The sequence below is a fragment of the Mizuhopecten yessoensis genome, unplaced genomic scaffold (genome assembly GCF_002113885.1).
Source record: "Mizuhopecten yessoensis strain PY_sf001 unplaced genomic scaffold, ASM211388v2 scaffold7635, whole genome shotgun sequence".
NCBI lineage: Eukaryota > Metazoa > Mollusca > Bivalvia > Pectinida > Pectinidae > Mizuhopecten > Mizuhopecten yessoensis.
This window is the reverse complement of record NW_018407146.1, coordinates 879,415-895,211: the sequence shown is the minus strand read 5'-3', so window position 1 is coordinate 895,211 and position 15,797 is coordinate 879,415. Positions and strand designations below refer to the sequence as shown.

Below are 15,797 nucleotides of genomic sequence, written 5' to 3'. Positions count from 1 at the left end.
CAACTACGTTGTATACTACATCAGTCGTGGTCTGTGTGCTTTAGGCTAATGACTGACCGGGGCTCAGACGTGACCTGGATGTAAGCAAGGGTCAGTCTATTGACATTTTTGATTGAGGCTTTGACCAAAATATACAAGAGGTCCTGGACTATCAATAGTAATCCGTCTAAGAGTGACCAGTTCTCCATATAATCTATACCACTGTGAGGTCCGGTGAAAATTCGTCAGAATTCCGGAAATAGTTGGAGAGTATAATAAAACAAACCAGCCTAGATGTCCTTTGGATTGCTGTCGATTGCCAATGTAAATTGCTACGAGTATATCAGCTCACATATAAGCATTATGTATTGTCAGCATAAACTAATTTCAAACACAAAAAAGGACATTGTGCATTGGCACTGTTAGGTTTTACCAACCATTGACAGTATTGGAAATCAATTGAATTGGTCATAAATCGATAAATATTAAGTACGCTCGGTCTGTTTTTAGTTTGACATTAACTATACAGTAGCCATCAGCAATAACGGGGTAATCTGATGTATTCCCCGTGACTAGATGAGGCAATCAGGTATAAAATTTGTATAAAAGAGGTAATTTCCAACCTCCTTATTTTGCTGGATGCACAGACTCTAGCTTAGAGGTTGTTTGCGTCACCAAGAGTCCACACATTCCATCCCTTAAATCAGTATTCTATGAAAAATACATAAGTTGTGTTTAAAGGTTCGCCTTTATTTGCGTGATATTATATACAGTGATAGAACACTTTCTTGTTTAGATACATTTACGCACACATTTCGGTAATTTAAGGATATAATCCTGATGTGTTCAGGTGTTTTTTGGTATAAACCTAAATGGAGCTTGTGTCAGGTTTCATTAACTGCGAAATTTGTCTTAAGTCATATTGAGGTTTACACTAAAAGAAAACTCAGCACCATAGGATTCAGTCCGTATATCAAAATTCAGCACGATTTTGATAACATTTGATGATTTCGAAAATTTTGGACTTTTGCACGTCTATGCCACGGGGGATGCCAGCGAATGTCACATCATCATTCAGTATGTAACGTCGTTCTGGTTATGTTATATACATAGCTGATTGGTATAGATTACAACGTAACAAAACACATAAATAAATGTTTAATCAATCTGGACTTCTTTTAAACCAAATGAAGATAATCTGTAAATAACACCATATTCCGCACTGTTTTTCTGGCGTATTCATACGCTTACTGGCAAGTTCATTAAGAAAGAATCCTCGTTCTCCTTGGTAGATATCGAGTAAAAGTCAGTAGAAATGTAAATATTACCCGATACCGTTCCCATGTGTCTATGGTCATCCATGGTGCTGAAAATGTTAAACAAACGTAGTATCTATGATGTAGTTTTCTTCACAGTTTGATATAAGGAACACTTCCCCGTTCTCAAAAGGTCGAATTTAACTAGCCACTTCTCCGCCATTAGGATTTTACTGGGTCGTTGTAGTTGGGTATCAATGGTGTAAGGGGACCTTTATCCTTGTGTGTCCCTTAGGAAGACTTCCCTATGTCTGATAAAGGATAGGGAAGAGTGTATCCTATGAATAAAATGCAAATGTAGTATTATGAACTTTTTTATTTAATTGAACGAAATTTGAACGGCAGAAGAAAAATGAACAAAGATGAAGTACATTGATACATTTGGATATTTATTATTGCAGCTGTCTCTTTATCTTAATACAGTATACTGTAAAGGATTATGAAACGTTTCTTGCTACACAACCAATAGCTGTTTCTATGTGACGTTTCGATGTGAAGCGTAGGCACACAGGTGTAAAATGTGTACGAGTTGTCCACAAATTGATGTCGATTCGGCTACTCTGTAAGCATATATACAATAGTTGTTCATTTTGTACCGAAATGACTCAATTCAGCTACGCTTTGGTTAATACTTGGTCATAGATGTTCGAGAGTCTATGAGAGTCTAATCGACATCGATTTTTGGACAACTCGTGCACATTTTACACCTTTGTGTACATACGCTTCACTGGTCATTTGTCTGATGAAGATGACAGAGTACATATCGTACTAACCATCGAAACGTTACATAGAAACACTTATACTGGTTGTGTAACAAGAAACTTTTCATAATTTATAGGTACCAACCTAAAGAAAATGTTTAGAAATACTATAGAGGACTTTGACAGTTGATAGAACCGTTAGGAAGAAGAAAGAGAGGGGTTGTGTTAAAAATTGGATATATTTGCGCACTCAGAGTAAATACCGTTGTGAATTTGATTCAAAACTTGAACGTGAAGACGAGAAGGAATCGTACTTAAGTGCCAGTGAAGTTCACACTATACTCAATCCCTTGGTAATATGTGTGAGTTGATGTAACCAGATGGATATGTCGTTATTTAGTGTTGATATGAGAGGCTAGACTTGACTATTATTACTTCTGTGAATGTCAAACGCACATGCAACACCATAAATATTTTACACTGTCATTAAGACGCTTAAATGATAGCAACAGCGGGAGCGTAAATCAAATAAAAGCACTTATTTGATATTTTTACAATGTGTTATTCCCGTTGATATACAAGTATTTACACTCCTGAAAACACTTTATGCAGCATTGCTGAAGTATAGAAGAGCTTGAGCAACCGACACATGCGGCGCTCAGAGAAAATAAGTGAAGTGTGAATGTTCTTTTGTTTCTAACTGCAAATAGAGCGAAGTTTATTAGTGCTACGTGATATTAAAAAAACGACGTCCAAATGGCAGACCAAACATCAACATTTCTCTGGCAGAAGACACATAGTTTTGACATATGTTTTGCAATCACTTTATCAAACATGTTACATTGATGTGTGTTATGAATGTCGACATTTTAATTATGCTCATAATCGTGCCTTGTTGTTTGGTGGCAATTCTCCAGTTCTTGCTATAAGGACGTGACGTCACCGGGACCTGACATGGATTGCGGGTATCGTTAGAGACACAAAAGATGCTTATCCTTCCGGAAAACCTGGTCTTATTCTCCATTATCAATTTTCAGGGACTCCAATTAAAATTTTGTCATTGTTCGTGGATTTTGGTTTTCGATTGCGATTTTGTTTATACTTTGTTATTCTCTTTTTTGTTTTTAACGTTGCAAAGCAGTGGGATTAGTTACAAGCTGGAGAACTTCCATACAACTTGATAACATATACATACTCTATACAGCATATGAACATAGATGTTTATTCATACATATTAAAGAGGCTTGCGTACGGCAAACAGTTCGGGATCAGTTGGTGTTGTGTGGGAGTTCGGAAAAACTTTTACTTATTTGATAAGAGAAGTCACTGACCGAAGATAAATATTTGGAATAAATAGAGTAACCTAGTTCTGAAATATGTGTGTGCTCAACACGAAATTGTGTTTGCACAGGTAAATATCAGTTTGTCTTATATGTAGACTAAATATACTGTATTTAAACAAGAGCGATACCTTGATATCCGTTATTAACAACACAGCTATTCCCTAGGTGTGACTTCGTTACTTTTTGTTGTTCAAATCAATCAACGTGAGTTAAATGTTTTATTAATAGTCTTCCGACTTAAACGAACCAAGCATTAGATTGATCGAGATTGCTCCCTTTCTAATTGTGACTTGACACTTCCCCCTGTTGCCAAGACGATGCTAGGCGTTGTTGTTCTTGTGTTCTGGCGCCAGGAACGAGGGCGCGTACTAGTTAAACCAGATTAACAAATAGCTCGTTTATTATCGAAAATGCCTTTTAGAGAACAACAAACAATTAGCATCTATTTTTATTGTTTCAAAAATACTGTAAACATACTAACAGTATTATTTTTCCTTGCTTTATTTATTATTTGTTTGGGAATATAATAGGACATTGTCTCTCTCCATGCTATCTGATCAGATGCATCCTGTACAATTTTGATTTTCTAGGCTTTTCTCTTTCCTACCGGCGGTTTCTCCATGGTACCCAACATTTTATGCTCTTAGATGTTACGAGGGCGTTGTTTAACCCGACCTTAAATATGAGCAGATGTATTGTTTAAAACAAATGGCAATAGTATACACAGGCGGCTGCTTCAGCGGGGAGCTGAACGATAAATAGGTATCTGTTGTCTTGTCCATTTTAAGTTCAGTCTTTGCTGCTTAAGACCCCAAAACAATTACTGATTACAGATGGCGTTTCTCAGGGCCGAACGATAACAGATACTTTCATTTTACGGCTGCATTGTGAGTAAGATGAAAACTTATTTAAAATATTGGAAATAATTTAGCAAGACACATGAAACTATTGTGTACAGTAACTAGAGGCTGGTCAAATGGTTCAACCACTTTTGTTCGTGAATCACTACCACTTCAGCATCCTCGATACTCCATGGATTACGCTTACTTACTCTCTCTATACCCCTGGAATATGTCATAGCAAAATGGAAGGCTCATTGTGCGCCACCTTGTTGATGAGACTAGAAGACTAGTTCGATCCTTTGATATACATCAAAATAATCTCGCGGTCACATAACGGTAAAAAAATGACAGGCTTTGAAGTCGGGCGTCTCTCCTTTGTAGTCTTCAAAGGACAGGTATCAGCCTAGCGATTGGTCATTTTTTTTTTCTTGAGACCAATCAAACAGATATGTTCGTGCCCTCAATTTTGCCATGACAAATTCAAGGGGTGTAGAGAGCGAAAGTGAGCGTAACTCCTGGAGTATCGAGGATTCCACTTCAGGAACAGCAGAACTAACGATACATGTACGGCAATGCTAACGTTTTGGTGAATGTTTTTTCATAATTTAATTCACACATATGATTGCAGTCACCAGTCTTTCATAAAAATTTGAAAAGTAATGTGTTAAGTATAATTAGGGAGCAATTCACTGGGTAAAACTATCATCACACCGGTCGCCTCCCTGTATTAATGAAATACATGTACCTTATTTTAATAATCTAATCAGTATTCTTATGCTTTTAAAGTGTTCAGTAAAGCAAATGCAGCTAAAACACATCAACTTCATTTAGTTTGCAAACAATTATGTTTTACAGCTAATATTAATCAGTATTGTTGGCCCGTATATCAGCCTATAGGGGGTCTAAATGTGAAAGGAAATCGGAGTGTCCGGAGAAAACCAACGTGGTCGGGCAGGTCACCCATACCTTCTCACGTCCGATCGGGGAATCGAACCCCGGCCGTCTTTGTGAAATGCGAGTGCGTTATCCACTGCGCTAGGCGACCATCCAACGCCTCGCAACTTGTTACACCATGAATTGTACAATGTAGCTAATTAACTCTAATTTGCACACCATTGTCACAAAAAAACCATTTTACGATTAAGTTTGAGTATATATGGTTTATGTCCATTCCAACAATCTAACAGGATATTGATGTGTGTATGGAAGCATGCACAGGAGAGTCATTCAAACTAAAATGGCAAGTTTTAAAGATGAACATTAAACAGGTATATGTGCTTCACCTACATCGATGCAGTATGTAAAATGTATCACACTGCTGTTTCGTCCTGATATGATTCACTGGTGATGGTAGGGGCCAAACAAATTAGTCTAAATTACTTTTAAAACAGAAGAAGGGAATGTGCATCATTTGATCAAATAGCCCCTTCAATTACATACATTTCAAAATACTAGATGAGAATTTGTTATTATCACATTAGAAATGACAACATCGGAAATTAGAAAAGGACCAGCAACGGCGGTGATAGTGTTTTAAGTAATATCATTATGTTCTTTCAAAGAAATGTATTCATATCTGAAGTACAGAGTGTACCCACTTGGGATTATGCGCCAAACATGTACCGATGGAAGTAGGCGCCAAACATGAACCGATGGAAGTAGGCGTCAAACATGTATCAATGGAAGTAGGCGCCAAACATGTACCGATGGAAGTATGCGATTTCTGACCACTTGGCTGCAATCTGATGTTTTAAAGGGAACTAACGATTTGTTAACATGTTTCTGCTTATTAGTGTATATAAATGGAAACGACTTGGCAAATCACCGAGCACATTCACTAAGGAGATATTGAGTCTTGCAACTCACTACTATATGTGTCAATGATGAAGGTACGCGATTAGTTTGTTCAATGGTTTAACTGTGGTCCGTTATCGGTACAATATATCGTCTGTTAATGTATACAGTGTGCTTGGCAGACATAGTCGAACTGCTTTCTCAGCGTATCAAAATGTGTCATCTGCCCCTGGCAAAGTTGGCTAACATAGCAAACTAATTTGCAAGCGTATTGACACAAAGCAAAAGACAGAAATCCTGGAGGCGATAGCAGAAAAGAGGTTCGTGTATCCAAAAAATGGTTTATGTCTATACAATAGAACGCGACTTAAACTTGACAAAAGTATCTTTGAAAGAAGTATTGGAAAATTTAACTGCTGGTATATCTTCTATTGGAAGACGAAGATTGATTGAGGGATCAATTGAAATGCCGTAGAGGTCAACGTGGTTCATTTGTCATAGTAACACGAGTGCACCAATAGCCCATGGTATATTGAAACAGTTTTATGAACAGAGGGTAGATAATGTCAAGTGGTGTTTTTTTGTTTTCCTCAGTAGACGCTGTTTTCACAGGAATTTAATCAAACTGACTCTACCTGTGTTGTGTCAATATTGTGAAGAGGATTTCGTGTCGAGTTTGCAAATGGAATATGGAGAGTCTATTCTTGTCGAAGTGGTTTTAAAAAGTTTGAAAAAGCTGAAGAATCAAATTACAATAATTTTGAAACCGCTTTAGTCAGCAAATACATACTGTTATGAAAATCTACATAAGAATATCTGCAGTCAGATTATGTGTAACGGTAACCATGTTATAATTAACTCGAACGGAACCCTCAGATTTGAAACAAAAACTGAAACATAACAGTATCAATGATGATGCTCTTAAAATATAAGTAATTAACCAAACGGAACACATTACCGTGATAAAATCATTAATTTCTCTTTAAATGTAACGTTAACAATCTTACATAAATAATTAAAACATCACACATCGTACATAACATGATCCTAATGTACCCATCAGCTATATAGGGATGTCCCCCTACCAACTGTCTGGCAAATACATTCAAATTTATTTCGAATGAAATGAGAAAATATAGGTTGCTATTTTTTAAATTTGTTTATTCATTGGTTGTAATTTTGATTAGTACGAAATGCCGGAAAAATATGAATACACCTAACATGTACACCACTCGTAGTTTTACATGTTTCGTGGGCTCACACAAAAAATAGTCTTAGCCCGAGTGACAGATATTTCAGAAACTTGTTATACTGTTTATTACGAGAGGATAGCAATCCTCCATACAGAACAAACTGCAAAATAGGTGTAAGTTTTGATATAAAAATCACGCTGAGGAAATTAATCTCAAACTCTGCAAAATGGATCCTGGAATCGAAAGTCTGCGGTAAACCAAGTAACAAGGATATACTTAGGATGGTAACAAGTGATCTGTTGTATAGCAACGCGATATTTAAACTGTTTATACAATGTATAGAGAATCATATAATACGCTGTTAAATCAAGAATAAACACATCGCGTATTAAACAAATCCGACATAAAAAGTGTTTTTGGATATAAAACCAATGCAGCATAACTGACAATCCAGAAATGTTGTTAGCATTAATGAGTTTTTTTAATTGAAATTCTTTAAAGTGAGAAAGTCAAGCTTGGGACATGCTTCAGTATATTCGTCAACGCATTCAATACCATTCATTTTGTATTGATTCCCAGTGGTATGCAATAAAGTTAAATCTAAATGGTTATTTCAAGGACAAACCAATTCATATTACTTTTCGTGAAAATATGTTTAGATTGGCAAAGATGTACAATATGAACTGAATAATGAGGAACCCAGATTTTAAATGTTCAATCCCTATGTTTTTATTGGACGAGTCAAATTACTAAAAAAAAGCTGAATATTGAATAAACCACCCCATGTTGCGAATTATTAAAATATAAAAGAAATTTAAATGTATTCTTAGCAAGAATTAATTATTTCTAATTCATATATATTTTATGGATTACGTAACTAACGCGTTATATCCCAATTTATAGGCAATGGCATTGCTTTTCTAGTGGTACATGATTTGTTAGTTTAAACATATTTTATTGACAACATATTGACAAAGGGATTAGTCGGTAAGTTTTTTCCAACTTATCAATTGACTTCTCCCAATTGACATGATATGTTGTTGTGAATGAACAATCATTCTGGGACTTCTATATAGTTTTTTACCATGAAAAATCATCTAACTTAGTTTTTGCAAACATTTTCTCTAAACATCTGCTTTTTAATTGCTTCCGTCGTTTCGATGGTTTTTGCCATCTTTCGGAATTCGTAGGTAGATGTACTGTATCGGGGAGAGATAGAAATCAGGTAGAGAAATGAAAGCTAAGTTGCTTCATTTCTGCATATTTCTGATGATATGTTACAGCTAGTACTGATGACGCTAACTGGACACTAATTCAATAACCATGTCCTTCATATGCGTGTACTTTAAAGTTTTGTAGACATGTAATGCATATGCCTACTTTCTTCGCTGCAAAATAATAAAAGGGTTAAAATTTCAAATCAGAAATGACCTTACATTCCTCGCCTTGGACAGCCGCCAATGACTCGCGGTATGGCACAATGATGCCGAAAACGAACCACGTTTGAAACGTGTAATTCTATTGGATATATTCCAAGTCTTGTCGTTCATTGTATCCCAACCGTGACCTAATATACGTAAATAATTTACCTAGGCTGGTCTGGATTCTATAGAACAGCCCATTATATTCTGTCTTTATTTAACAAATAATCAATGTATGAAAATGTAGAATGATGGAAGATACTTTAATATAGCGAGGGTGAGCCATGCTGTGGGAAAATAATTAACGAATTCTTCCAATATTTTGAAATCTTGAGTTATGTATTTAACCATTATGTGCAAGCATGTGTTGTTTATATATATGTTTCTACATAAACATGTAATTTAATGTGCTTTTGCATGTCTACCTCAGTGCCTTTAAGACAGCGTGACCTAGAAAATACAATTATTTAAATTAGGCCGTTAAGCGTATAAAGATTTGTCAGGTGAGGCCTCATTTTGGTTTCACAAACAACCGTCACACAACTGATGTCATAATTTGATGAAGGCTGCAGCTAGAGGTCCATCTTCGAAAGTGTGAATTTATATCGGAGATTATAAATACGCATGCACACGTGCACTCTCACGCGAGAAGGGAAGCTCGTCCAAGACCAGTCACCAATGCATTGTTGACGTAGAAACCTGAATAAGATGTGGATTTTAGTATAAGATTAAAGTGACAGATGAAAATTGTTAATTTCATTTCCAAAAACATGTTCACACCAAAATGTCTTTCTTGAAAAGTCAAAATATCTATAATCATAGAAAGTTGACGGAGTATTGTCTCATACAAGGTTATTGCATGCGGCATGTGTTCTATTGAAGTTTCCCTCATAGGAAAGATAATCATTTATAATGATACGTCTGGATAGAACTGATAGATCCAAGTATACACGAACCGTCATCAGCAAGCATACATATATACACAACGAAAGAGCGCGCCGAACCGTCTGTGATGTCTGTCATCGCCTGGGCGTCTGTTTAATGGCGTGGTTTTCGTTCACTCTTTTTCTAGAGGGATCAACTTCTATCAGACTGGTTTAAATAATTATATACGTGAAGATGACATGTATCTAACACTGTCAAAGACCATTCCGTCAGTCCAACTGAATCGGTTACATACATATCAAACACGAAGCCCGCTAATGGAAATAACCGATTGCGTTCATTCTGGCATGACTATTTTAAAAACGCCGTTCAATCCATTTATTTACATTTTCGCTATAGAACAATTGTTAAATTTGTTCCTAAATACTAATTAATTTACTGCGTTTTTTATAAGCATCGTCCTTTAAACGACATCGGCGGAACAGCCTTATTTAAATAAAATTGGTGCCAATAATTAGCCTCAGTCATTTGAGCGTTAGAAGCAGGGGCACTGTTACCCGAAGCGAAGCGACAAGACTCTCATTGAACAAGGTTAATATATGACGTCATAAGTAAACCACGTGTTACGTCACGATTTTTTTTTCTTTCATACTCAAATGAAATGCATTTCTGCTGGTAATGTTTATATAGTTGGTTTCAGCTCAGATGTAAATATATTCGTATGGCATATAAGAGGGATCAGCATGGTTCAGTACACAACCCCAAAGCATGACAATTTGAAATGTCTCTGTTTACGATTTTTTCATAGAAAAGATGGAAGAAAGCCTTATACTATATTGTTGCCTTAATTTTTTGTATCTTTGCACCTTTCAAATAATACGTTCTTTATGTTATACAAGTATCATAAATAATATATCTTAATAGATATGTCATCAAATTTTATTTATTATAAATGAAATATAATATACTTAGTATTTGTTATATGTACATGTATGCACTACATGTACCGCAATTTCTATGAATAAGTCTTGAAATACATCATTTTTTCATGTGGCAATGATGCAATGGAGCTCCTATTAAAAGTTTGTTTGTTTGTTTGATTTTGTTTAACGTCCTATTAACAGCTAAGGTCATTTAAGGACTGCCTCCCCTGTGTGCAAGATACCTGCGTTTAGTGTATGTGTGTGTATTTTGGGAGGCTGCGATATGTTCGTGTTTGTCTCCTCGTGATAGCGCGGAACTGATGCCGACTTTATAATGCTACCTCACTGAAACATACTGCCGAAGTCACCCAGCAGGACGCCCCACCCGGTCACATTATACTGACAACGGGCCAACCAGTCGTCCCACTCCTAATTTGCTGAGCGTTAAGCCAAAGTATAAACTACCATTTTTAAAGACTTTGGTATGTCTCGGCCAGGGGACAGAACCCAAAGCCTTCCTCACAGGGGCGAACGCTCAACAAATGGCCAAAAGTGAGGCATTGTCAAGGGATACATTAGGAAGAAGAAAGTTATTTAGAAAGGAGAGAAGAGATAAGGTCCCAAATTTAGTCGCCTCTTACGATCATGCAATTGGGGGCAGCAGGTTCTTTTCCTCAACGTCTATGTATGATCCTCACTTTGTTCAATGTAGACACAGGCAAATTAATTTGTACATGTGTGTTTCCCTCATTACAGGAAACCTGTCACGCCTTAAAGTATTATTTCATACCATCAAATCAACAAAATATTAAGCGTGGACTCGTTGTATCGTAATATATAGCAGATATGGAAGAAACATTAAACTATGATAATTGGTCGTAAATTCAAACGCACAGCCTTAAATGCTCCGAGGTAGAAAACTACCTTGCTCTCGTCGCTGTCTAAAGGCATATAATGACATACATTTCCATTTAAAATTATTTGCTATAAAACAGGAAATCGTTTATGCTGAAGTGTTTTTTTGCTTTTTATTAATTGTACGCTTGAAATTTATTTTTACAAAGTGCATTTTTCAAATCATTAGACAAAACTGATCTTATCTTGTAATTAATAATCTTTAACTCAGACATATTACAATTAACGATGTGTAGGACATATAAGTGACACAGTTATTAGTGTTTAGTGGTTAATTTGTAATGCAGATTTGATTTTGCACAAACACTTCATATTAAAACGATCAACAACTCAACTGGTGACATTAAACATTAAATACATGCAATTATGCAAATGTTTCACATTTTATGATAATGACTTAAAATGTTAATTCGAAAACACAGTGTAAATTTGAATATGTAAACATAACGCGACTATAATTGTTCAATGTAAGCCGCAAAATAACCGTCGATGGCCCATTAATGTGTTTCATACTTATTGCCATTAGTTTTAATATGCATCAATGTTATCAATATTAATGAAAGGGGTTAAACACCGTACTTTGTTGAGATTTTACGACTACCTAAGGTTGTTTCTAAATTTCTATGGCGGCCGAATGCGACCAGACATATTTGAAGTATTCTTATTTCGTTTGTGTACCATGGTACAATATTGTATGCTACACAAACGAATCATTTACACTTTGTTTCTTGACAATATGCAATTTAGCTTGGTACGCAAGGTATCTATGCTTTGTTCCTGTACCACGAAACATTGGAACAAAGCTTCACTATTTCGTGTACTTTTCTTCTCGTGTTTTATGAATGTTGCTGCCCCATACTAAGGCCAGCATTCCCCATGATACGGTGTTTATTTTACATATCAGATATGATCCTGGCCAACTAAAGTGCACCCCGATAAAGAAATGGTACATAAATGATTCGTTTGTGTACCACACAAAAGTGTGACCGGTACGGACACGAATAATAAATACTTAGTTGTGAACCACTAAATATGTGTACGTTGGTACCTAAACGAACTGTAACATTTCAACTTTGTTCGGTGGACCACAGAAAGTGTACCATGGTAAAGAAATGAAGTTTAGATGCCTGTTTCGTACTATACAAAAGTGTTCCGTCGAGCAGTAATGCGGTTAAAATACATCGTGTAAAAAAAAAAAAAAAATCAAATGTTCAAATGCGTCTGTTTGACTGCCCTATGCCATTCTTACACAGCATCATTAAGTTAAAAAAAATAGTTCAATAAATTTTGCAACAAGAAACAATCAGCCACTACTCCCCCGCTCCCTCAGCGCGACACAATAACCTAGTTTTTTTGTTCAATACAGTCACCTTCCGTAGTATGACGGCAGTGTCAGGACATAAACCGCTCGCATCTGTCGTAGATGTGAGAACACGTGAGCGCTAATCTTATTAGTATTCGTAAAGTACGGAACAGAATTCATCGATCAATTAATTAAAATAATGTAATAAACATAATGACTAGTAGTGTTGATAAAGAGCAAAGGCATATTATCTCCCACGGCGTCTTGCGAGGACTGTAATAGATGTGTTAGTGACTTTTATATATATGACAAGTGTATTCTTTTACTTACAGTAGTTTACAGTCGGGATATTAACAGATTATTTATTTTAGGTTAACGTCCTAGCCACGGCTAATGTCATTAGCCTAGGGAGACAGCCAATAGGAAGAGTAGGGTATTGAGGAAGATATATATAGACCCCAGGTGTTGTAATGTTGGCAGCAGATCAACTTAGCTTTCTGCAGTGCCCCTCTGAGTAGAACACGCAAAGGAAACCCCCGATTCTGCCGTGCCCCGCTGTGTAGAAGACGCAAAGGAAACCCCCGATTCTGCAGTGCCCCGCTGTGTAGAAGACGCAAAGGAAACCCCCGATTCTGCCGTGCCCCGCTGTGTAGAAGACGCAAAGGAAACCCCCGATTCTGCAGTGCCCCTCTGAGTAGAAGACGCAGAGGAAAAACCCCGATTCTGCAGTGCCCCTATTCGTAGAAGACGCAAAGGAAACCCCCGATTCTGCAGTGCCCCTCTGAGAAGAAGACGCAAAGGAAACCCCCGATTCTGCAGGGGCCCTACATTAGTGGCCTCTTACGACTGGCAGTGGGATACTGCATGCCTATTCTTGTCTGAACCTGCGGGAATTTGCGTAAATTTTCCTATTACATGAAGTAAATGATTCATTGTTGGCGTTGATACACTGGTTTCTTATATCACTTGTCTGTGTATGATAATACTGAACTTCTCGAAGGAAATCCTAGTTCAACTTTTAGCCTTTTCGATACTGTTTCGACTGTCTTTAATTTGTTAGAGTCGCGACGAGAACTCTCCGTAACTACAAATGGGGATAATTTTGACCAATTTGAACCATAATTGTTGTGTTGTTATCGATTTACGACTTTTCTGAAGAAAATAACGATACAGGCTGTAGACATAGGTTAAACGATGTATGTCTCCAGAGAGACCTATCGAAAGTACATATAACGGTCGCCACAGAGATCAGGAGATTGTTTGCAGACGACTATACGGCGAGTGGACATACATGTTCAAAGCATTTTAAGGGTGAATATACATTGCAAAAGAGTGTGTCATTGCTTTTAATACAGTAACTTATAATCATTTTTCCTGAATATTATTTCCAATTATGTTATATTAACAGTATTTAAATGGTATCCTAGAACATGAATGTTATTATATTTATGCATGTTTTGATTTCCTCACCTGCAGTTCGGGGATGGAGAAAAGAATATACCTGATGTTATCCATTGCGTGTTATAAGGGCCAACAGAATCGGGGATTCTCTTTTCTTGGGGTCACACAAGCGACTAAACTGTATCTGCTGTACCCATTGCGATATCTGGGGATCTTTTGATTTTATTTTCTATCTCATAACACCGTTTCTGTTTTCCAGCTTCTTGCTTGACATATAGTTTACCTTTGGCCTTAGTATTGAACGTTCGACCAAGCAGGGTAGACAATTGGTTCTGTCCCCAGACCGGGAATACCAGAGTCCTTAAAAATGATTATTGCTATTCTTTGTTTATAGTTTTAGTATTCATGATAATCACAGTAACTGGCTAGGCCTTTGTCAGTATAATGTTATCGTGTAAAAATAATATGGTGTGTGCCTTCCACTGGGTGTTTCAGTGAGGTATCGCTCTAAAGTCGGCATCAGATCCGCGCTATCGGACAGATTGTATATACAACAACGTACATGTACCGTCCGTAGTACACATACACACATGCACTCATGCATTACACTTATGGAGACACGTCCTTAAATAACTTCACCTGAGTATAGGACTTTAAACGTAACAAAACCAATCCGATAGCCGAGCATAGACATAAGCAGTGAACAAAATCAGACAAAAATCTAAGTAAAACAACATATTGTTACAAGTAAAGTATTTTAAGATAAAACATAATAAGACAGTAAATTTAGTTTTTGTATCGGAGCAAAGGACGCCGCCGAAAAGTCGTTAATAAATGCCACACGATACGGCAACCTTTTCAGTGTTGGAAGGTACAGTGAGATGTTGTTCTGCCGACATGCACAGGTTTGTAAACAGAAGGGTACTCAGTACCGCTATATCGAGGACATAGTCAACAAATGGTCAGATTGATCCGTTTTCCGTTTACTTAACTCCACAGATCGATCACCATTGATAAGATCATGTTTGGTCTCTCCTCGTCTCGAGGTTAAGGACACTATCACCGCTGAATAAAGTTCCACTAGTCTAGATAGCACTGGTGTATACAGTTTCATTGATATCGAATTATTAAAATTAACCTATTTCCTTTTAATTACTTGATTATTAAAAAGGATGTACAATGTAGTTACTGTAATTACTTAACTAGATAGTTCACCAAGTTACTGTTAATCATTTAGTTTATATAAACTGCTATTTTTGCTATAATCTCTATCCAAGATTTTTCTTGAAACAGCTTAGTTTAAAATATATAATAGAAAGTTGTTGGGTTTTTTTGGCGAATTATGTTAACATAGCATAGTGAATCTTCGAGAGACATTTGCTTTTTACGATTGAACGGTATAGGAATGCTGTAGATGAATAAATATGTGTTCTGTTGTTCCCGTAGCCCAGGCTTATAAGGACTGCACCGAGAATGGCACGTGGTTTACTCTCACAGACGCCAGGACAGGGCATAACTTCGAGTGGACCAACTACTCTACCTGTCTGGACATCGAGGTAAGCGTTAGCTTGGTTTATTTACGATTTTGCGTTTGAAGTTAAACTCTTTGTAGATAGTGGTTTTATGAGTTACAGACTCGCCACAGATACCCTTTTGTTGACCTCGAGTTAATCAGAAGAGATCGAAATACTTAGTTATTTCGACATCGAGAAACATGGTAGTAGATTGACTCGTTACACTACATGTACCTCGGCATCGAGGGAAATGGTATTAAACCAGTT

At 36.8% G+C, this 15,797-nt stretch overlaps 1 protein-coding gene across 3 annotated transcripts in view; it reads left to right on the top strand.

Annotated features, from left to right (window-relative positions):
- Positions 1-15,797, top strand: part of LOC110454025 (calcitonin gene-related peptide type 1 receptor-like) — a 118,501-nt gene that overhangs the window by 81,263 nt on the left and 21,441 nt on the right. For all 3 annotated transcript variants that reach the window (XM_021503334.1, XM_021503335.1, XM_021503333.1), the window contains one exon: positions 15,463-15,572. In XM_021503334.1, coding sequence (XP_021359009.1) covers positions 15,463-15,572 — 110 coding nt within the window. The remainder of the gene's footprint in view (positions 1-15,462; positions 15,573-15,797) is intronic.